Genomic DNA, 23,781 nt, shown 5'->3' with positions numbered 1-23,781 from the left:
ATTATGAAAAATATTGGATTACAATAAAATCTCTGCACAGAAAATAAACATTTTCAAATTTCTTACACACTTAGCTTTTATTTCTGTGACTCCCCTAAAGGGTTAAAACACTTTCTGGATATGCTTTTGCAGAGTTTGGGGGGTGCAGTTTCTGAAATGGGGTGCTTTGTGGGGCTTTCTAACATACAGTCCCCTCAAATACACTTTAAACCTGAACTGGTCCCTAAAAATATCTGATTTTGAGATTTTACTGAAAATTTGGAAATTTGCTGCTTATGTTTTAAGCTTCTTATTGTCTAAAAAAAAATGAAAGATAGTTTAATAAATGCCGCCAACATAAATTAGACATGTTGCTAATGCTATTGAATATATAATTTATGTGGCATAACCATTTTCTGTATAAGCAAAAAAGTTTCAAAGTTGGAAAAATGCATTTTTTCACAATTTTTCACGTTATTTTGTTTTTTTTCATTAAGATTTGTTATAAGTATCGACTCCAACTTACCAGAAATGTAAAGTACAATATGTCACGAGAAAATCTCAGAATCGTCCGGATAGGTAAAAGCATCCCGAAGTTATTAATGAATAAAGTGACACAGGTCATATTCATAAAATTTGTCTCTGTCCTTAAGGCCATTTCAGGCTCTGTCCTTAAGGGGTTAAAGGTACAGTGACCACCTTGTTTACAGCTTTACTCCCCTCCTCCCCAGCGGAACTGTTCAGGATTGACAGAATCCATAGAGCCCTTAACAAGCTGCGCCAGGCTGATATTCCGAGGGACGTGATTCTGAAGCTCCACTATTCAGAACAAAGGGACCCTATAATGGCAGCTGCCAGAAATTTAGATACCCTACCAGATCTCCCACCTTCAGTCCGTCTCTATACAGATTTGGCGCCATCTACTTTGGAAAGGAGACGCCAAATGCGTCCTATCATTTTGGCCCTTGTCAAGAATAATGTGAGATATCGTTGGGGCTTCCCTTTTTCTCTGAACTTTACTATTCATAATCATACTTATGTGGTCCGCACACATCGTGATGCACGAGAAGCACTGCAGAAGGAAGACATCACGGTGGATGACCCTGACCCGCCACCATTGTCGCAGAGATAGACCCGTCCTACGAGATCCTGGACCACTGTGAAACCAGCCCCTAGAAGACCAGCTGCCCGTAAGGGCGAGGACGCTGTATCCACATAAACCGTCTGTGACAGGTTTTGTTTGCAGTTTTCTGCCATTTGTCTTTACCTCTTGCCTCAGTAGGGGTAGTAACCAGGCCCGCAGCCGGTTGCAGTTGGTGAACCATGTTGCCTACTATACCCTCGGGTATATCTGGATTAGGTTGGTTTGGTCCCAGACCACCAACCCTTCTGGTATCCATTTGTTTTATGTTTGTCAGTTTTTTGTGTCTTCTTGTTGTTGATGTTCTTCTTTTCTCTTCTCCAGTTTTGTCTGTACCAGTATGTACCGTCCTTTTTCCTGTATATGTTGCTTTTAAGAGGTCCTTCTCTTGTGTAAGCTCCCCTGGTTATGTAGACTGTACTGGTGAGTGCGGTTTGTTCAACTCCAGCATTGCTTCCTCCCTTTATTAGATGTGTAGGGTATTGTCTCATAATGTAAGGGGGTTTAACTCCCCCACTAAGCGTAAAAAGGCATTCCGGGATTATTTGAAACATGCTCCTGATGTCATTGCTCTCCAGGAGTGCCATTTTACCCCTACATCCTGTCCGAAATATTTTCACCCACAATACTCTACTGTCCGTATGGCTACTTATCAGTCTAAAACTAGAGGTGTTGTGTTTCTCCTGAGAAACACCTTCCCTTTTTCAATTCAGGAATTGTACTCAGAGGGACGCTACCTGATTCTGTTGGGTACTGTTTACGAGAAACGTATATGTCTGATTAACTCCTATGCTCCCACTGATGACCCTTTGGTTTTTTTTTCTAATCTTTGTAAGCATATTTCTTCAGTACAATATGACATGCTAATCTGGGCCGGAGATTTTAATATGGTCTACAATGGCAAGTTAGACAGGTCCAACGATGCCCCTCTGCGCCGTACTGGTGCACAGCAGCGTCTTTTGACCTCCTCTTTCTCTGAGCTTGGGATGGCGGACGTTTGGAGGGAACATAATGGTATTGCAAGAGGCTATTCCTATTTCTCCCCCAACACATCATCACTACACGAGAATAGATTGGATTCTGACCTCTACGTCCGCCCTCCCTGCTTTGCTCTATGCTAGACATGTTCTATCAGTATGGTCGGACCACGACATTGTGTTGGCGGAATTTAATCTAATAGGTAAACTTTCCACCCCTTTTAAATGGAGGATGAATGATTCCTTGCTGACTAATCCCCGTATACGTCAACAGCTCCAAGATGACCTGGTGTCCTACTTCAAAGCCAATGCAGTGCCGTCTTCTGACCCTTGTTGGGTGTGGTTGGCCCATAAGGCCTTTATGAGGGGCCGATTAATTTCTGTGGCTACCGGGGTGAAGAGGGAACGTAATCGGGCCCATGTTACGTTAGAAAATAAACTTCTAAGACTCTCTATAGCACACCAACGTAACCCCACTATTTATCTCTCTAAAGCTATCTCTGATGTTAAATTACAACTTGATGCTGTTCTTACTTACAGGACAGAGAAGGCGGTTCGTTGGACGCAAGCTACGTACTATAAATGGGCTAATAAACCGGACCGCCTCCTAGCTAAAATACTAGCTCAGAAACAGAGGATGAATCACATCCACAAATTGCAGGTACGTCCTGGGTTATTTACCTCCCACCCTGACCGCGTTTGTCAACTTTTCCACTCCTTCTATTCTTCTCTTTATGCTGACCCTTCCCCCCCCTTCCTCCTCTAGAATTCAGCACTTTTTAGACTTACTCCCTTTAGCATCTATCTCAGAGTGACCGGGTTATGTTGGATAGCCCTATCACAGCCGAGGAGATCACAGAAGCGATTCGCCGTCTGAAGCTAGGCAAAGCGCCTGGACCAGATGGCTTTTCAGCTATGTACTATAAGAAATTTCTACTACATCTAGTTCAACCTTTGGCCACATTTTATAACTCCTTATCCAATCGCCAGAATGTCCCTTCAGAATTTCTAGATGCTCTAATAACCCTTATTCCCAAGCCAAATAAAGACCCTACCCTTTCTACAAACTAGGGACCTATTTCCCTAATTAATTTAGATGCTAAGATTCTCACCTCTATCCTTTCTTCTCGCCTCAATCCTCTTCTCCCTCATCTAACTTGCAATGACCAAGTGGGATTCATTCCTGGAAGGCAGGCCCCAGACAATATCCGCAAAGTCCTTGACATTATTAGTTGGTCCAATGCCTCTTCTACGCCGATGATGTTATTGGCACTTGATATAGAGAAGGCGTTTGACAGCCTGTCCTGGGCCTTCCTCTTTAGAGTGTTAGATCGTATGGGCTTTGGAGGCACGTTCACTAAGATTTCACACCTTCTTTACTCTTCTCCTTCAGCTTTTCTTAAGCTTCCTTCTTCCTGTGCGTCCGCAATACCTATCTCTCGGGGCACCCGCCAGGGGTGTCCATTGTCACCGGCCCTTTTCGCGCTGGCAATGGAGCCCCTGGCGGCAGCAATACGTCACAATCCCAATATACGAGGGGTTGACATAGCCTCCCACTCCTATAAACTTCATCTATTTGCCGATGATTCTCTGCTTTCACTGACTCACCCTTTGGTTTCCCTTCCCAATCTTTTTCAGACCCTGTCTAACTTTGAGAAAGTGTCTGGCCTTCGAATCAATCAAGCGAAGTCAGAGACTCTCTATTGTAATGTTCCCCTGTCTCAGCAAAAACTCTTGTCACTGAATTTTGGTTTCTCCTCCCTACCAAGTCACTTGCCTATCTGGGCATTAAGCTCACTAGCTCTCTCTCCACTATGTATTCTTCCAACTACCCCTCTCTCTTTTCTGCAATCCGAAATGATCTGTCTAGATGGAACTTTCCTCATCTGTCTTGGTTGGGAAGGATAAACGCGGTGAGGATGGTTGTGTTACCCAGGGTGCTTTATCATTTTCGGTGTCTCCCAATACCCCTAGTTCGCTCAGACCTATTGGGCCTACAGAGAGATATACTTCGCTTTATTTGGAACGGACGTAGGCCACGGATAGCAAAAAAGATTATGTTTGTACACAAAAGGTCGGGGGGGTCTATCAGCTCCTCATCTTTTTACTTATTATCAGGCCGCCAGGCTAGCGCAACTGATGCTTGTAAATGTTACTAGTGGTCGCCCACAGTGGGTCCAATTAGTATCTGACTTGGTTGCCCCTCATACCTTGCCTACTCTCATGTGGTCCCATACACCTACTCTTCCCAAATTGCACACTCGGCCCAGATAGTTTTATATTCTTTGGCCCTATGGCGTAGGGTCCGATTTAAGAAAAATCTGCAGTCACCAGTATCTCCCTTGCTACCATTGTTAGGCAACCCCTCTTTCCCACCAGGGTTGTCTCATAATGCGCTCCATTGGTGGACTACCAATAAGTATACTAAACTTTACAACTTTCTCTGCCACAAACGATTGTATGCCTTAGATTAGTTTTTGGCCCATTCTAGGGCACCTCCTTCTGAAATGTTCAGGGTTCGCCAGGTCTTCTCATTTTTGGGTCATTGTTGCCTAAATCTAGGGAGATTTCTCCAACTACCTTTGAGAGGATAGCACTCTTTACCCCCTCTCGAACTGGTATGTTATCTATTCTCTATTCTATGCTTAATACCTTACCAATAGATGTGAAACTGCCTTATATGGTACAATGGGAGGCAGACCTACATTTTTCCCTATCCCCCCTCCAGTGGAGGACAAGCAGTGAATTTCTTAGCAAGGGTAGCTGGCAGGTTTCTCTGACAGAAACTGCTCTTAAAGTTCTCCATAGAGCTTACTACGTACCGGCCAGGCTTCATGCCATATATCCTGACGTCTCTCCACTGTGTTTTAGGGGTTGTTTGGTAAATGGCACTATGCACCACATTTGGTGGTCATGTCCCATTGTGCAAGCGCTCTGGGGACCAGTGGTAGATGTAATCAGAACAACTATAGGACACACTTACCCTAAGACCCCTAAAGCTTGTCTTTTTGGCTTCCACCCACCTAAGATGCCGACCCAGCTATTTAAGCTTTCACAATTCATTCTCCTGGCAGCACGTATCCATATAGCGTCTTGCTGGAAGCAATCCCATCTCCATTTAGAGAAAATAATAACAAGGGTGAACGAAATTATGCTCTCAGAAAAGATAGCAGCCATACGTGCTGATACGGTTGCCCTCTATGAGAAGACCTGGACCCCTTGGTTTAATTCTCCGTTTGTTGCGGATATTTCTTATTATGTATCTCTCTAAGTCTGCATAACTGGTCCCACTTTATGTCATTTATGTGATGCATGTATTACCTCATGATATGTAACGGTACACTGGATTTATTTTTCTTGTTATTACCTTTTCTTTGTTTAGAGATGGCCATGTAGGCCACTGAATGATATATCTGCTAACTTTTGTCCTTTAATAAAATTTATATGTTTGACACTAAAAGGGGTATTCTAGTGCTAAAGTGATTTCTGGTCCTTTAAAGATAAAAAAACAAAAACAAAAAAAACAAGGATACTAATCTGCCTCGATTCCCTGCCACTTTACCCATTCCCCACTGCTTTCCACTTCTTCTGTCGAGCCTACATAAAATGTCCACTCATCACTGGCGGAGACAGGACCCCTCTTTGGCCAGGGATTGCCTGAGTAGACCTTTCCTGCAGGGTCAAAGAAAACAGAGAAGTGGAATTGGGCACATCTGGAATAGCAGCAATTGGAGAAGGTGAGTATACTTGCCTGTTTATTATGTTTACAGCACCAATAGTCACTTTGTATATATAAAAAAATAAATCAATTGAGCACTGCTTTTCACATTACATCCCAAGACATATTGCTAAGAAATTACCTATTTATACATACCTGACATGTAGGAGCGGCCATTGTAGTCTTCAATTTCCATTTTTGACTTGAATGTCTAAAAGAAGAAAAAGGGGGGGGGGAATTGTGCATATTACATTTCTATACACACTCTGACATGCAAGCTTTAACTTTATTGTAAGGTGCAGTAATACTATGTAATCCCAGGCATATTTAATGCCACAGTCACCACAGGATAGGCCATCCATGAATGACTAGTAGGGTGCCAAAGCCCAGCACCCCTGCCAAGCACCAGCATCCATACATGGAAAACTGTGCCTGAAGCCGTCAGCTCCTATTGCACAGAATAAAAATGAAGTAACGCCCAGTATCAATACATATTAAACGGAGTAGAGCTTTAGACACTGTTGGGTGTATATAGGTGCTTGGGGGGGGGGTGCCTGGTTTTAAACAACATTTCAAAAAAGGTCCCTCCATGTGATAGCCAATGTACTGCTTAGCAGTAGCAGCAAGAGCATAAAAATCACCTTGTCTAACAAAACCATGGAAGGTTTTTTTGTTTTTTTAAAGCAACTTTTGAAATCATAGGTACACTAGCACTTGCACTGTGAAAATAGGTTATGCCTTCTCCCCTACAATAGGGATGGTGATATAAATCCTGAATATCTGCAAATAACATAGATACATGGGTGCATAACAATACAGCATGTAGCAATGACCGCACATCAGGGCATGGAAAAAAGAAATGCCCTAGATATGTGTTTCTTTAGAAAAGCTTCCCCTTTTCAGCCTCAGGCTGCCCTGTGTATCTGAACAATATGAATGAATATGGGACAAACATATTGGGCCGTACCTTGGCGTGTGAGAGTGTAACACACAAAAGAGAACACTGGCTTCAATTGTTCGGTTACATTCAGTTAGGTGTTTGAAGGGGAGGTCTAGAGGGACAGCATGTGCTGCCAGGTTACACACACAGAGGCCATCACAGGGCCTCATACACTTGTACAGTACATTATTTCTGCTCTGTGAACTTTGGTAACAACTGGTACATTAGGTGATACATAAGACTTTGCTTTAATTTACTACAAGCAACAAGTCAGTCTCATAGCAGAAAATCTGGAATATCTCAATCAGGTAGGTAACAGACCACACTGGTTGGATATTCTTGTGTGATCCGATCGTTTTAACAAAGGTGTCTACCAGCTGCTAACCTGGCTTTATTCCATAGAAAATTTACTTACAGGCATACCAGTGCTAAAACAGTCACTTCTTTAATACTCTGCAATGAGAGCTGCTGGATTTGTCTAGATGTGAGGGGCAAAAGTTCCACTTTTTAGAACTTTGTACACTGGATTCGTACAGCATTTTGCCACCTCTTTCACAGTTACAATGAGGGGGAAAAAAGTATTTAGTCAGCCACCAATTGTGCAAGTTCTCCCACTTAAAAAGATAAGAGGCCTGTGTAATTGACATCATAATGCTTTTTTTTTTTTTTTTAATAATGCTTTTTATTTGTATAGTGCACCCAGCTTCCGCAGCACTTTACCTATCTGTATGTTTTTGGGTGTGGGAGAAAGCCGAAGTACCGGAGGAAACCCATGCAAACACGGAGAGAACATACAAACTCTTTGCAGATGTTGCCCTTGGTGCTGCCCCCACGTGGGAAATAAGTATTTGGTCACCTACAAAGAAGCTTTCTGGCTCTCACAGAGCTGTAAAAACAACTTTAAAACTTGCAGTCCTGTGTCAAATTGGCGTGGCCTAAAGTACCCATGTTCTAGGATGGCAACACCCCTCTGTACCTCCTTCCGCCCTCTTCATCATTAGAAATGCCTCTGGAACATTTTCTCCTATTCCTCACCTGTGTGAACACTGCACATGGGCTGGATCGTTAAGGCACCTGTGCAGTGTTAAAACAGGTGATAGAGGAGAAAATGTTCTAGGGGCATTCCTAATGATGAGGAGGGTGGGGAGGAGGGACAGAGGGGTGAAGCCAATTTGACAGAGGGCTGCAAGATTAAAAGTATTTTTTTAGGACAATAATTGCATCATCTGCCGAACGGACCCCAGGACAGATCTTTGATTAAAAGCAGCAATCCGAAGGTACAAGTGGTTTTTGGGGGTCAGATTGTGGGTACACAGTCGCTTTAAGAGGCTCCTCTGTCCTCCACTCATTACCTGTAGTAATGGCTCCTCTGTCCTCCACTTATTACCTGTAGTAATGGCTCCTCTGTCCTCCACTTATTACCTGTAGTAATGGCTCCTCTGTCCGCCACTTATTACCTGTAGTAATGGCTCCACTGTCCTCCACTTATTACCTGTACTAATGGCTCCTCTGTTCTTCACTTATTACCTGTAGTAATGGCTCCTATGTCCTCTACTTATTACCTGTAGTAATGGCTCCTCTGTCCGCCACTTATTACCTGTAGTAATGGCTCCACTGTCCTCCACTTATTACCTGTACTAATGGCTCCTCTGTTCTTCACTTATTACCTGTAGTAATGGCTCCTCTGTCCTCCACTTATTACCTGTAGTAATGGCTCCTCTGTCCTCCACTTATTACCTGTAGTAATGGCTCCTCTGTCCGCCACTTATTACCTGTACTAATGGCTCCTCTGTCCTCCACTTATTACATGTACTAATGGCTCCTCTGTCCTCTACTTATTACCTGTAGTAATGGCTCCTCTGTCCCCTACTTATTACCTGTAGTAATGGCTCCTCTGTCCGCCTCTTATTACCTGTAGTAAGGACTCCTCTGTCCTCCACTTATTACCTATAGTAATGGCTCCTCTGTCCTCCACTTATTACCTGTAGTAATGGCTCCTCTGTCCTCCACTTATTACCTGTAGTAATGGCTCCTCTGTCCTCCACTTATTACCTGTAGTAATGGCTCCTCTGTCCTCCACTTATTACCTGTAGTAATGGCTCCTCTGTCCTCCACTTATTACCTGTAGTAATAGCTCCTCTGTCCTCAACTTATTACCAGTAGTAATGGCTCCTATGTCCGCCACTCATTACCTGTAGTAATGGCTCCTCTGTCCGCCACTCATTACCTGTAGTAATGGCTGCTCTGTCCACCACTTATTACCTGTAGTAATGGCTCCTCTGTCTGTCACTTATTACCTGTAGTAATGGCTTCTCTGTCCGCCACTTATTACCTGTAGTATTGGCTCCTCTGTCCTCCACTCATTACCTGTAGTAATAAACTTTTTATCAGTATAAAAGACACCTGTCCACAACCTCAAATAGTCACACTACAAACTCCACAATGGTGAAGACCGAAGAGCTGTCAAAGGACACCAGAAACAAAATTGTAGCTCTGTACCAGGCTGGGAAGACTGAATCTGCAATATGCAAGCAACTTGGTGTGAAGAAACCAACTGTGGGAGCAATAATTAGAAAATGGGAGACATACAAGACCACTAAAAATCTCCCTCCATCTGGGGCTCCATGCAAGATCTAATCCTGTGGGGTCAAAATTTTCCAAAAACGGTTAGCAAAAATCCCAGAACCACATGGGGGACCTAGTGAATGACCTGCAGAGAGCTGGGATTACTGTAACAAAGGCTACCAACAGTAACACACTACGCCGTCAGGGACTCGGATCCTGCAGTCCCAGACGTGTCCCCCTTCTTAAGCTAGTACATGTCCGGGCCCGTCTCAAGTTTACTAGAGAGCATCTGCATGATCCAGAAGAGTATTGGGAGAATGTCATATGGTCAGATGAAACCAAAGTAGAACGGTTTGGTAGAAACACAACTCTATGTGTTTGGAGGAGAAAGAGTGCAGAGTTGCATACAAAGAACACCATACCTACTGTGAAGCATGGGGGTGGCAACATCATGCTTTGGGGCCGTTTCTCTGCAAAGAGACCAGGACGACTGATCCGTGTACATGAAAGAATGAATAGGGCCATGTATTCTGAGATTTCATGAGCGCAAACCTCCTTCCATCAGCAAGGGCATTGAAGATGAAACATGGCTGGGTCTGTCAGCATGAAAATGTTCCCAAGCACACCGCCAGGGCCACAAAGAAAGCATTTCAAGGTCCTGGAGTGCAGTAGCTATTCTCCAGATCTCAACCCTATAGAAAACCTTTAGGGTACAAACCCACTTGCCGGATCTGCAGCGAGTCTCCTTGCTGCGTTTTTGCAGCGAGACTCGCTGCAGATCCCAGCCCTATACTTTCATTAGCAGAGAAACTCGCAGCAGGGATGTACATCCCTGCTGCGATTTTGTCTGCAGCCCTCCCCATTAACCCCCTAGCCGCCGGACATTATACATTACCGGGTCCCCGTTCCTGCTTGCTTCGGGGCTCCCGATGTCTTCACGGCCCGCCCAGCCAATCAGTGCACTGCGGCAGGGCAGCGCACTGATTGGCCAGGCAGAACGTGCCGGGAGCCGCCGAAGCAAGCAGGAGCGGGGACCTGGTAATGTATATCCTGCCCGTCCCCCCTGCAGCCCCGATCGCCCTCGGCTGCATGATCGCCCCCCGCACCCTCCGGCCGCATGATCGCCCCCGCACCCTCCGGCCGCACGATCACCCCCCGCAGCCCCGATCGCCCCCGGCCGCATGATCGCCCCCCGCACCCCCCGGCCGCATGATCGCCCCCCGCACCCTTCGGCCGCACGATCGCCCCCCGCAGCCCCGATCGCCCCCGGCCGCATGATCGCCCCCGCACCCCCGGCCTCACGGGCTGCGATCGTGCGGCCGGGGGGTGCGGGGGGCGATCGTGCGGCCGGGGGGTGCGGGGGGGCGATCGTGCGGCCGGGGGGTGCGGGGGGGCGATCATGCGGCCGGGGGGTGCGGGGGGCGATCGTGCGGCCGGGGGGTGCGGGGGCAATCATGCAGCCGGGGGGTGCGGGGGGGCGATCCTGCGGCCGGGGGCGATCATGCGGCCGGGGGCTGGGGGCGATCGGGGCTGCAGGATATACATTACCAGGTCCCCGCTCCTGCTTGCTTTGGCGGCTCCCGGCACGTTCTGCCCGGCCAATCAGTGCGCTGCCCTGCCGCAGCACACTGATTGGCCGGGCGGGCCGTGAAGACACCGGGAGCCCCGAAGCAAGCAGGAACGGGGACCCGGTAATGTATAATGTCCGGCGGCTAGGGGGTTAATGGAGAGGGCTGCAGACAAAATCGCAGCAGGGATGTACATCCCTGCTGCGAGTTTCTCTGCTAATGAAAGTATAGGGCTGGGATCTGCAGCGAGTCTCCCTGCAAAAACGCAGCAAGGAGACTCGCTGCAGATCCGGCAAGTGGGTTTGTACCCTTAGAGGGAGTTGAAAGTCTGTATTGCCCAGCGACAGCCCCAAAACATCACTGCTCTAGAGAAAATCTCCATGGAGGAATGGGCAAACATACCAGCAACAGTGTGTGCCAACCTTGTGAAGAATTACAGAAACGTTTTGACCTTTGTCGTTGTCAACACAGGATATACAACAAAGTATTGAGGTGAACTTTTGTTATTGAGCAAATACTTATTTTCCACCACAATTTGCAAATAAATTCTTTCCAAACAAACTGATTTTCTGGATTTGTTTTCTCATTTTGTCTCTCATAGTTGAGGTCTACCTATGATGTCAATTCCACAGGCCTCTCTCATCTTTTTAAAGTGACACTGTCACCCCCTTTTTGCATTCTGACATCTCTACACAGGTGTAAAGGGTAAATTTAGCGGTTTTCATACCTTATTTTATATCATACGTCATGGTGCTTGTTCAAGTAAAAAGTCATCTTTTATCAACTGCAGATTGTGTTAAGCGGGCGGGGCCTCACGGAATTAGCGCCACTCAGCCCCGCCCACAACGCCACAGTTGGCCCCGCCCCCTCGACGGCCATTGGAACAGGCTGGCCGAAAGGTCTAGACCCCACCCCCTTTACGGCAGACAACCAATGGGCGTCAAGGGGGTGAAACCAACGGTGCCGTTGTGGGCGGGGCTAAGTGACGCTAATGCAGCGAAGCCAGAATGCACAAAGGGGGTGACAGTGTCACTTTAAGTGGGAGAACTTGCACAATTGGTGGCTGACTAAATACTTTTTCCCCCTCACTGTAACTGTGAAAGAGTATTCCACTGAAACACAACTTTTCATATGTTGCTGCACATCGCGAGACTAAGGCTGCATTCCCACGTTCCGTGAACCGGGGTCCCCCCACGCCCGGACAGCATCTGTAATTAGATGCTGGGAGCGGTGGAGACTGTATTCATAAGCGCCTATGAACACAGTCTCCCCCGCTCCCAGCATCTAATTACAGATGCTGTCCGGGCGCGGGGGGATTCCGGTACATGCATTCCACGTCCGTGATCAGTCAGGATCACGGAACGTGGGAATGCAGCCTTAACAATTCATTCCATACTTGTTATTATCTATTCGGTCTCCTTCTCCCAGTTCTGAGATGCTGCTTCCTGCTGAAAACACAAAAAGCTGTGTGGGAGCTTTACTCTCCATATCCTCCTCCTTTCCTTTCCCTTTTGTCAATTCTTCGGGCAGATTCCGCTAGAGGAAGTCATTGGGGCTTTGAAGTTCCGCTCGAATTCTGCCCGAGCTGAAGAGGAAATTTCAAGCAGAAAACTTACCTCTTCAATGCCTATTCCTCAATGTGAACATACCCTAATGCTGGGAGGGATAATCACAGTGAATTTACCAACAACTTGAAGATTAATCCTTGAAGCATTACAAAGAAACTACAATGTTGCAGATAAAGCCATCCAGGGACTTGACAAGCTACAGACTGCTAGAGACGTCCAGACACAAGCTACAGACTGCTAGAGACGTCCAGACACAAGCTACAGACTGCTAGAGACGTCCAGACACAAGCTACAGACTGCTAGAGACGTCCAGACACAAGCTACAGACTGCTAGAGACGTCCAGACACAAGCTACAGACTGCTAGAGACGTCCAGACACAAGCTACAGACTGCTAGAGACGTCCAGACACAAGCTACAGACTGCTAGAGACGTCCAGACACAAGCTACAGACTGCTAGAGACGTCCAGACACAAGCTACAGACTGCTAGAGACGTCCAGACACAAGCTACAGACTGCTAGAGACGTCCAGACACAAGCTACAGACTGCTAGAGACGTCCAGACACAAGCTACAGACTGCTAGAGACGTCCAGACACAAGCTACAGACTGCTAGAGACGTCCAGACACAAGCTACAGACTGCTAGAGACGTCCAGACACAAGCTACAGACTGCTAGAGACGTCCAGACACAAGCTACAGACTGCTAGAGACGTCCAGACACAAGCTACAGACTGCTAGAGACGTCCAGACACAAGCTACAGACTGCTAGAGACGTCCAGACACAAGCTACAGACTGCTAGAGACGTCCAGACACAAGCTACAGACTGCTAGAGACGTCCAGACACAAGCTACAGACTGCTAGAGACGTCCAGACACAAGCTACAGACTGCTAGAGACGTCCAGACACAAGCTACAGACTGCTAGAGACATCCAGAGAGCCTACATTACAATCTGCTGCTTCTTAAATGATTTTCTAATAAGGACTAAACCTGTTAACATCTAATAACTCCTTGAACAATATGTCAGAGCTGGACAAAACACCGTTGCCATGGTAACTAGTGAATCAACTAAGATGACCGAGTCTTGCCGTCTGCCCTACATATACCGGCCAATCGGTATTTCCACCCTAGTGCATCGGCCTGTGTTGTCACTGACTGCGCCAGGTTTTGTTTGTGCCAGCAGAGAAGGTCACAAAGCCACTGCTGCTGGATAGGGAACACACAGGGGCTGTCAGATGATGGTGGCCGCTCTATGTGCACCAATAATATCTTGTAGTGGAGGTCAATGTTGGTAGCAGATTTTGAGCCATGCTCATATAGAGACCTGTCACTGCACAAGCATGCCTAGGACTGCATGGTGGGAGAGCCTGCTGTGAACACTAGGGGAAAGGGAGGAAGGGGAAGAGAATTGCTGTAACCACTGGGGCAAGAAAGGGCCGAGGTATTGCTGTATACGTGCCATTTGTTATTCTATATGTGATTATTTGTTGTGGGCACTGTTTTTACTTTGGGAAAATAGGGGTGCAAAACCTCAAGTGACATGAAAGGCCAAGAACTCCCAAAAGATTTGCTCAGTATTTTATATTCAGATTGGGTCCAACAGATGAGAGGCAAAATATCTGCTACAGGTCCCTCTGTCCTTCACCTATGCCATATACGGCCTCGTTCACACTACGGAATAGACGCCAAGATTCCATGCGGAAACCTCCTGTGCGCACTCAGCACCAAATCCTGCCTTCAATCTCTTAGAACGGGAGGGCTTGCGCACCTTTGTTCAAAGAGATTGAAGGCAGGATTCAACGCAGAGTTCACATGGGGGGTTTCCGCACGGAATCTCAGTGTCTATTCCATAGTGTGAACAGGGCTTTATACGTCTATATCTATATCTCTGGGAGCAGCGTAAAAGTAAAAAAGAAGCCCGACTCCATGCAGCTGCTGCTCCTCTTCCTCCCGTCTTCCTGGTTCCTCCGATTTCTCATCCCTGCAGGAACTGCCCATTCCGCCAATCACTGGTGGCAATAGAGTTCGCTTACATGCCAACTGTCCTGGTTGTGGTTCAGTTCATGCTGATTTAATGCCAATGTTTTGGTCAGCCATAACAAAACTTAAAGGGAACCTGTCACTCCCCGTGCCGGGGTGACAGGCTCCCGACCCCCCGTTAGAGACCCCTATACTTACCTCATCCCGCCGGGTCCCGCTTCTGGATTCGGTCGGGTCCCGGAGATCTCAGCCGCTGCAGCCCGGCGCGCGCGCTGACAGATGAGTCCAACACCCATAGAGAATGACGGAGCGCTGGACTCTCCTGTCATTCTCTATGGGTGTTGGACTCATCTCTCAGCGCGCGCGCCGGGCTGCAGCGGCTGAGATCTCCGGGACCCGACCGAATCCAGAAGCGGGACCCGGCGGGATGAGGTAAGTATAGGGGTCTCTAACGGGGGGTCGGGAGCCTGTCACCCCGGTACGGGGGGGTGACAGGTTCCCTTTAAAAGGGTTGTCCAACCAATTTTTCTTATTGGAATAGAGAATCATTTGTAATCTGTCCCTTTTCCTTAGTTGTTTCCTCCACCTTTTTTTACCTGTGTCCCTGGACTTCCTCATCTTTTGCTGTTCTTTGGATTTGTGCTTATTTACAGAACTTTAAAGAACTTCCAGGTCACAGGGGTCAGCAGTGACATCACAGCTTTGCAAGCCTTTTGCTCCACCCCCTCCTCTCTAACTCTAGCTCCACCCACTCTACAAATAGATGGGAAATGTCTGTCTCAGTGGTTAGTGCTGTTTTTTTTGCAATTCTAGCTATAGACTTTTTTTTACTTCAAATACAATTGTTAAATAGTGGAGGGGAGAAATGCATATCAACAATATGGTGGCTTAGTAGTTAGCGCTATTTCCCTTCTGACTGGGGTTCTGGGATCAAAACCCATTCCAATGGGGGATGACATTGTTGTCTCTTAAGGGTAGCTTCACACGTAACAGAATTGCAGTGACTTTCATGCTGCAATTGCCCTCCTCTTAGTTTCAATAGGGTTACATACTCACAGCGGAATCATCATCCCACTGCGAGGATGTAAGCGGCAGCCCCCGTGGCCCTGTGCATACATTCTTGGTCCGCGCTCCAGATTGTTCTGTGGCTCGAGGCGTGTGAACGTCCCACTCAGCCAATCAGTGCACTGTAAGTATGTAATCCTATTGAAACTAAGGAGGGGAATCACAGTGGATTTCACTGAAACTTGTAGCGTGAAATACGCTGTGATTTTGTTATGTATGCAGTTACCCTAAAGCAAAGAAATCATATGCATGTAGACAGGGCTGGATATTTCTTACCTGGGTTAAGGCAGACAAGTTTAGGGTGGACTCCTTCCTTACAGGCTCTTGTCCACAGCATTGGGTGAAATATCAGATCCTATCCCCCTAAAGCAGGGGTGGGGAACCTCCGGCCCGCGGGCCGCATCCGGCCCCTGACACCTCCGGATTCGGCCCGCGGCTCCCCTGTGACATGCGCTGCTCTGGAGGAGAAGGAGCCGGCATTCACAGCTTCCTCCTGTGTCTGTGACAGTTACCAGACACAGGAGGACGCTGTGTATGCCGGCTCCTTCTCCTCCAGAGCGGCACACGTCTTCTGCGGTTTGCAGCTCTCCTGTCATGTGCGCCGCGGTGGTGAGGCAGGAGCCGGCATACACAGCATCTTCCTGTGTCTGTGCCGGCTCCTTCCCCAACAGAGCGGCGCACGTCTTGTGACTCCTGCGGGCCGTGCGATGACGTCATTTCACCGCGCGTCGCCTGCAGGAGAAGACCGGCACAGAAGAGAGGAGGCAGAAGAGGACCTGGATAGCGTGGGAGCGGAGGAAAGGTGAGTGGGATGTTTTTGTTTTTTTTTAATTGGGGCAGGCACTGGGGATTAACTAGGCCACCAGGGACCTGACTGGGGGGGATGGAGGGTTAAGAAGGCCACCAGGGACCTGACTGGGGGGTTAAGGCAGCCACCAGGGACCTGACTGGGGGGTTAAGAAGGCCACCGGGACCTGACTGGGGGGTTAAAGGGGTTGTCCGGCGATAAAAAATTATTCACAGAATAACACACATTACAAAGTTATACAACTTTGTAATGTATGTTATGTCTGTGAATGGCCCCCTTCCCCGTGTCCCACCACCCCCCACCCGTGTACCCGAAGTGTGGTGCGCTATACATACCTGTCACGTGCAGACCACGGTCTCCGATCCTCAGCAGTGACGTCTTCTTCGGGCGGCCAGCGGATCTTCCCGAGTGCTGGCCGCCCTCTGCAGCGTCATCCGAAGCTCAGCCGCGATTGGCTGAGCATAACTGTGCTCAGCCAATCGCGGCTGAGCGGCTGATGACGCGGCCACGTCAACTGTGGAACTGGCGCGCTTTCCCATAGACAGGTTACGGCACACTGAGACAGGCGGGATTCCGCGGCAGAATTCCGCTTAATTTACTCAGTGTGAACATGCCCCAACACTGGATAAACCCTTTAACCCTCTCAGCATTATAAAGAGGCTTTATGGTACGTTTACACGTAACGATTATCGTACGAATTTGCGCGACAACAATCAAATTTGAACGATAATCGTACGTGTAAACGCAGCGAATGATCAAACGACGAACGATACATCGCTCATTTTGATTTTTTAACATGTTATCAAATCGTCGTTCACAAAAAATTCGCAAATCGTTACGTGTGAACAGTCGTTCGCCGATTTAACCAATGGAAACGAATTTTCCGTATGATATATCGTACCGTCTAAACGCTGCTCGTTATGAAAAAAAAAACATTACTCCGACATCCTTAATCATACGATCGGCCCAATTATCGTTACGTGTAAATGCACCATTAAAGTTACAGATAAAGCCAGCCAGAGACTTGTTTACATCAGCTGTCTCAGAAGGTAGGGGGGAGGAGGGAGAGAAGGAGAAAAAGTTCACACAGTTTTTTGTGTCTTCTGCAGAAAGCATCAGCTCAGAATTAGGGGAAGGAGACCGAATAGATAACAACATGTATGAAATGAATTGTTAGTCTCACCATGGGCAGCAACATATGACCCCTTTAAAGTGGCACTGTCAGCACCCAGTGCCACTGGCCTGGGCTGCCAAGCTGTGTATCTGAAGCCATCCGGAATTATGGTTGCTACCAATGGGTTCTATGGGGCGCATCCATGCCGAAAAAATATATTTTCCAGGCAAGGAAAAATACTGAAGGTCATCTGTGCCCTACGGGTCATAAAATCTAACCAGATTTCCTATAAGAAAATCAGATAGACTTTCCTAAAGTGTGAAGGAGGGTCTTAGCTGTACTGTGTAATTTATAACTACATGCAGTACTGTATGCAGTGGAGTCTTTCCCCACTCCCAGGCATGGTATTGATATGTTGTGCCTGGTGGGAAAAACTCCACTACAGGGCTTTCCCGTCCATAAAATACAGGACATGGAATTAAGCCCTTAGCCGCACCTGGATACTGAAGTAAGGGACACTCTGCACAAACAGTCAATCGTAATTACAAACGCAACAAACAACTATTGTTTTGTGTATTACGATGAACGATTTCAGGTCATTCACAAAAGCTTGTTTCATTTGCAATCGTTTATCAATAAATTGCTTTGTCTAATTATGCACTGGTCCGGCAAAGTTGTCCGTGATTGGAGATCTGCAATCATGGATCAACTTTTTGCCCATTGATTTCTACTGTGCTATTCACACAATCTGCTTTTTCACAGAACCAGAAAAAAAGCAGGAAAAAAATAGGACATAGAGGCAAACTAGTTTTTTTTTTTACCAGTTTAAAGGGGTTGTCCGGCGAAAAAAAATTATTCACAGAATAACACACATTACAAAGTTATACAACTTTGTAATGTATGTTATGTCTGTGAATGGCCCCCTTCCCCGTGTTTCCCCCCACCCACGCTAGACCCGGAAGTGTGGTGCATTATACTCACCGCATGTCGTGTCGTCCACGGTCTCCGATCGTCAGCAGTGACGTCTTCTTCGGGAGCTTGGCGGATCTTCCCGAGTGCCGGCCACCCTCTGCAGCGTCATCCGAAGCTCAGCCGCGATTGGCTGAGCATAACTGTGCTCAGCCAATCGCGGCTGAGCGGCTGATGACGCGGCCACGTCATCAGCTGCTCAGCCGCGATTGGCTGAGCACAGTTATGCTCAGCCAATCGCGGCTGAGCTTCGGATGACGCTGCAGAGGGCGGCCGGCACTCGGGAAGATCCGCCAAGCTCCCGAAGAAGACGTCACTGCTGACGATCGGAGACCGTGGTCGGCACGCGACAGGTAATGTATAGCGCACCACACTTCCGGGTACACGGGTGGGGGTGGTGGGACACGGGGAAGGGGGCCATTCACAGACATAACATACATTACAAAGTTGTATAACTTTGTAATGTGTGTTATTCTGTGAATAATTTTTTTTCGCCGGACAACCCCTTTAAAGTGACAGTAGCACCAGGCCCAGGCTGAAGCACTGGAGGCGGCCGACCCACCCTTAGTGGGAGGAAACCCCCACCCCTCTATGATAGGATTCCATTGATTCTAATGGAGTCACGTCATGGAGGGGCTGGGGTTTCTTCCCACTGGGGGTGGGTCGGCCCGCCTCCAGTGCTTCTGCCTGGGCCTAGTGGTACAGTCACTTAAATGACCTGTTCTCTGTTTATAGCCCATTCCTGGGTTTGGCTTCAAATCTTTGGCAGATAATCTTTCTGTGTAAAGGCACCCTTACTCTACAAGTTCCTTTGGTTGCTATCTGGAGACTGTGGGGTCACGATCACAGCCCCCCTATATAACAGGCTTCTACAATGGGCAGCTCCCCAGCACAGCAGCAGCGGCAGGCAGGATGGCAGCAGGACAGTGTGCCCAGCACTGTACCCACAGCAGTCCCAGTATAGAGGGGGGGGGGGCACTATAGGGAGACCCCACGTGCTCCCAGCAGAGGGGGCGCCTGGCTGTGAGGAGTCACACGAGCACTGTATAGCAGGGTGAGGGGGCACACTGTATCACGTGGGCATCCCCATCCACACCCCCAGCCAGGCACCATGCCACAGGGTGCCCCCAGCATACGGGCAGACCCCGGGGCAGCAGACCGACACCGTAACCCACCTGTGGCCGTGCGCTGCTGGGCCCGAGCGGTCAGACAGCCGCCTCCCGCAGCCAAAGGGTTAATGAACACAGCGCTCAATGTGCCTGCTGCTCCTGTGCCGGCTCTCACCTCTCTGGGCTCCTCCTCCTCCTCCAGGAGCTTCATTCACGCCCAGTCACTCTACTAACAGTGACCCGGGAGTCTTCGTCCCGCCCGCTACGGGGCCCGCGGTGTCCGGCGGCGTCTTTACCGGAGCTGAACCGGCCCCGGCGACAACTTCCGGGGCAGCTGCCAGGCGACAGGGCAAAGATCCGAGCGCAGAGCGATCCGCGAAGACCTCAGCAGACAGAAGCAGAGGAGCGCGGAGCGGATGGATGTGCGCGGCCGCTCACGTATCCCGGCATGCATCTGTCCGAGGCTGCTCTGTATATAGGGAACGTGGGAAAGGATCCCAAGGAAAACCTCGTCTCCTGCTGTCTGTGGCCGGGACAGGAGCGGGGCGACCACGGGGGGGCGTGCAGGAGCCGCTGCGGCTGTCCATTTCTTCTAGTTATATGAGAGTTACATGCAGAGTGCACCTAACAAGTGGCATCCACAGTGGGTGCTCCCATAGCCTGTCCAGTCTCCTGCTGGTTACCACCAGGGATAGTTCAGTCCCATAACAGCATGACTAGCATTGGAGTAAACCATAACCTGAGGATCGGTGGGGTCCAACCTCTGGGACCACCACACCTGGAGCAGCAGTACACCAGGCATAGAGCGCCATCCCCTTCTCAGCAGGAAGGACTGGATGCTGCCTAATGGTGCGTTTACACGAAACGATAATTGGCCCGATCGTACGATTAACGATGTCGGAGTAACGATCAGCGTTTAGACGGTACGATATATCGTACGGAAAAATCGTTTTCCGCCCGCCCGCCCGCTCGCAGCCAGGCCCCCTGCTCATCCGCAGCCCCCTGCGTCGGCTCGATCGCCACCCCTGCTGCTCTCATCGCCGCCGCTCCGATCGCCACCCGCCCCCGCTCTGATCAGCACCCCCGCCGCCATCGTCGCCGCTGCTCCGATCGCCCCCGCCAGCCCGCGGTCATACGTTACCTGCTCCGCACAGCAGGTCTTCAGACATCCCCAGCTCCGCTCTTCAGTGCACTGATTGGCTGAAGAGGGGAGCCGGGAATTTCAAACGGCTCCTCTACAGCCAATCAGTGCTCCTCTTCAGTTTGAAATTCCCGGCTCCCCTCTTCAGCCAATCAGTGCAAGGCCGCACTGATTGGCTGAAGAGGAGCCGTTTGAAATTCCTGGCTCCCCTCTTCAGCCAATCAGTGCACTGAAGAGCGGAGTCGGGGATGTCTGAAGACCTACTGTGCGGAGCAGGTAATGTATGGCCGGCGGGTGGCGGCGATCGAGCCGGCGCAGAGGCTGCGGATGAGCGGGGGGCAGGGCTGCGCTGCGGGCGGCCGGACTATCGCGCGAAGACTGTTTACACGGAACGATCGGCAAATTTTTTGAGAACGACGATTTGATGTCTCGTTCGTCGTTTGATGGTTTGCTGCGTTTACATGTACGATTATCGTTCGAATTCGATCGTTATCGCGCAAATTCGCACGATAATCGTTATGTGTAAACGCACCTTTATTCATTTGAATTAGCCGGAGGTCCCAGAGGTCAGACCCCCCCCCCACCACAATATTACAGCATATTCTAATTATATACCATTACTTTATGCAGTCACTTTGAAGAGAACCAATCACTTAGATTTTCCTGGTAACACTACTAGCAGCGCCAGGAAGATGGCGCCCCCTTTCCATGTATCCTGTGGGTTCTGTCGAACCTTTAGCTGCTGAAATGATGTCTTTTATTGTGGCGTGTGAGCCATGCAGATAGCCGGAAACTAGTCATCTGGGCTGTGACTAGTCACTGCTCTCTGCCTGTCAGCGCACTCTGCAGGGTGATTGACAAGAAAAGAAGCCAGTTAGCAGCCTCTTTTCCTGTCAGTCATCCTGCAGAGTGCGCTGACAGGCAGAGAGCAGTGACTAGTCACAGCCCAGATGACTAGTTTCCGGCTATCTGCATGGCTCACACGCCACAATAAAAGACATCATTTCAGCAGCTAAAGGTTCAACAGAACCCACAGGATACATGGAAAGGGAGCGTTTTGGCACATCTTCGGGGCGCTGCTAGTAGCATTACCGGGAAAATCTAAGTGATTGGTTCTGTTCAACGGCAAACTGGTAATAGATGAATAATTTAGTGCAACCAAAAAAAGTTTTTGGGGGAAAAGTGGCACATAAGATTGAAGTGTACCTATCATTTCACAAGACTTAAAATCCTGCCTAGTTTTATTAGATTAACCCTTCATAGTGGTGACAGTGATTTTATAGCTCACTTATTCTCCTGAGAGCCCCCTTCATGGTGCTCAGCTATTTCCATTTCAGAGGGTGGAGTCAGAGCTGGACTATTTGCCAGTAGCGCACACACACACAGAGGTCCTTTCTAGTCTGGCCCATCACAGGTCAGTATGTAGTCCTTTCTGCTATGCCATAATATAGGGCTGGAGAATGTACACTGGACTGAACAGTGTGGCAGTGTGCCTAAAGATTTTTAACACAGTACACTACTATATTGTATGTGGAGGAGAAGGGCTTACTAATGCACCGTGCTATGTGAGCAAATAGGAAAGACGCAGCACAGCATAGAAAGAGATACAATTATCAGTTCTGATAATGGTGCTGATTCGAGTTGAGCAAACTTACTGAATTGTTCAAGAACTTTTGGCATTTGACTACGGAGAAGTTGGATGCTGCCAGGAAAACATTGACTGTATCCATGTTTTCTAGGACTCCCTTGGGCAGCATCCAACTTCTTCAGTCACTAGGAGTCAAGTGTAGGACATTCGTATTTGGGGAACATTGCCCAACCTGAACAGTTTGGTATGTTTGCTCAACACTAGTGCTGATGAGAAGTGACAGAAAGCAGGGAGATTACACTCAGGAGGCAGCACCGTGTACATACAGTAGTACTAATGCTGGTATTTATGTAGGGACAGACAAAAGTGCAGACAGCATATCTTTATGTAGGCAGATTTTAAATTCATTGAGATCAACTCAAGAAACAAGGATGAGATTGTGGGGTTTTAAAGGGAGATTCCACCTTTGGCATCATTCTAATAAGGTACAGAACTGCAGACAATTTCTTAATATACCTCATAATCTTTTACAAGTAAGAATAATGTTGGTATTCAGGAAAAAGTGCCCATCTGGTCTCCCTTAGGTTTAGACAGTTCTTAAAGTGACTGTACCATCAAGGCCCAGGCTGAAGCACTAGAGGCGGACGACCAACCCCCAGTGGGAGGAAACCCTAGCCCCTCTATGACACGGCTCCATTGATTCTAAGGGAGTAGTGTCATAGAGGGACGGGGGTTTCCTCCCACTGTAGGTGGGTTGGCCGCCTCCAGTGCTTAAGCCTGGGCCTGATGGTACAGTCACTTTAACACAATAGTGAATGAATTGTGTAGAGCAACTGAGTTCTCAAACCTGTCTACATTGAGAGCAAAATATATGTATATGTCATAATACAATTGGTGCATGCAAAACTTACTTCTCTGCTAAATATCCCCAATAACAGCACTGTCCTGTACGTTACTTGTCGCATTGTAATTTTGATGCTTAGAAAGGTAATAAAATAAGTTTTGTGGATCTCTTAATATTTCTTAACCCTGGCAATGATTAGCACTAAGAAGTGAGTAAGGACCTTAATAGTGTATACTGTGTACACAGGGTCTGATCATAAAGAATAATGGAATGTTTGTCCTCTACCCCAGTAGTCATTGTTTTGTGTAAATATCTTGTATAATTTAGGAAACAGAAGAAACATTACCATAATAATAACTTAGTAATAAGAAAGATCTATAAAAACTAGTCCAAGAGAGAAGTGGAGAAATTACCCCAAGCAAACAAAATTCAAAACTCTGATTTTTTATTACCATTTATCTCACATACGTGTCATTGCGTTTGTCAGTTTCCCACTCAAAACGTGACACCGGTAAATGTGGCTCACTCTGCTGTATTGTGTGTATGTGAGTTGTCTAGGTGATAAATAAAGTCCAGGAAAAGGAGCGTGAGAACTAGTACAGATGCATGGCGGGATAACCTCTGTATACAAAGAGGTATCTTATGAATAGTGCAAACAACGGACCAGATGATTTCCTCAACAGATATTAGCTAGGCTCGTCTCCTCTAC

The 23,781-nt window shown here is 48.0% G+C and overlaps 1 protein-coding gene across 12 annotated transcripts in view; it reads right to left on the bottom strand.

Annotated features, from left to right (window-relative positions):
• IKZF4 (IKAROS family zinc finger 4) overlaps positions 1–19,917 on the bottom strand; it is a 43,280-nt gene extending 23,363 nt beyond the window's left edge. For 6 of the 12 annotated variants that reach the window (XM_069970502.1, XM_069970503.1, XM_069970508.1 and 3 more), the window contains exons 1-2: positions 19,675–19,917; positions 5,972–6,026 (exon numbers count right to left, since the gene is read on the bottom strand). In XM_069970502.1, coding sequence (XP_069826603.1) covers positions 5,972–6,026; positions 19,675–19,710 — 91 coding nt within the window. In that variant the 5' untranslated portion in view covers positions 19,711–19,917. Of the gene's footprint in view, positions 1–5,971; positions 6,027–19,565 lie in introns of all 12 variants that reach the window. The other 6 variants (XM_069970509.1, XM_069970510.1, XM_069970511.1 and 3 more) reach the window with 2 other exon arrangements.
• Positions 19,918–23,781: the final 3,864 nt, after the last annotated feature.

Source organism: Dendropsophus ebraccatus, chromosome 5 (assembly GCF_027789765.1).
Source record: "Dendropsophus ebraccatus isolate aDenEbr1 chromosome 5, aDenEbr1.pat, whole genome shotgun sequence".
Taxonomy (NCBI): Eukaryota; Metazoa; Chordata; class Amphibia; order Anura; family Hylidae; genus Dendropsophus; species Dendropsophus ebraccatus.
This window is presented reverse-complemented; position numbering and strand designations above follow the sequence as displayed.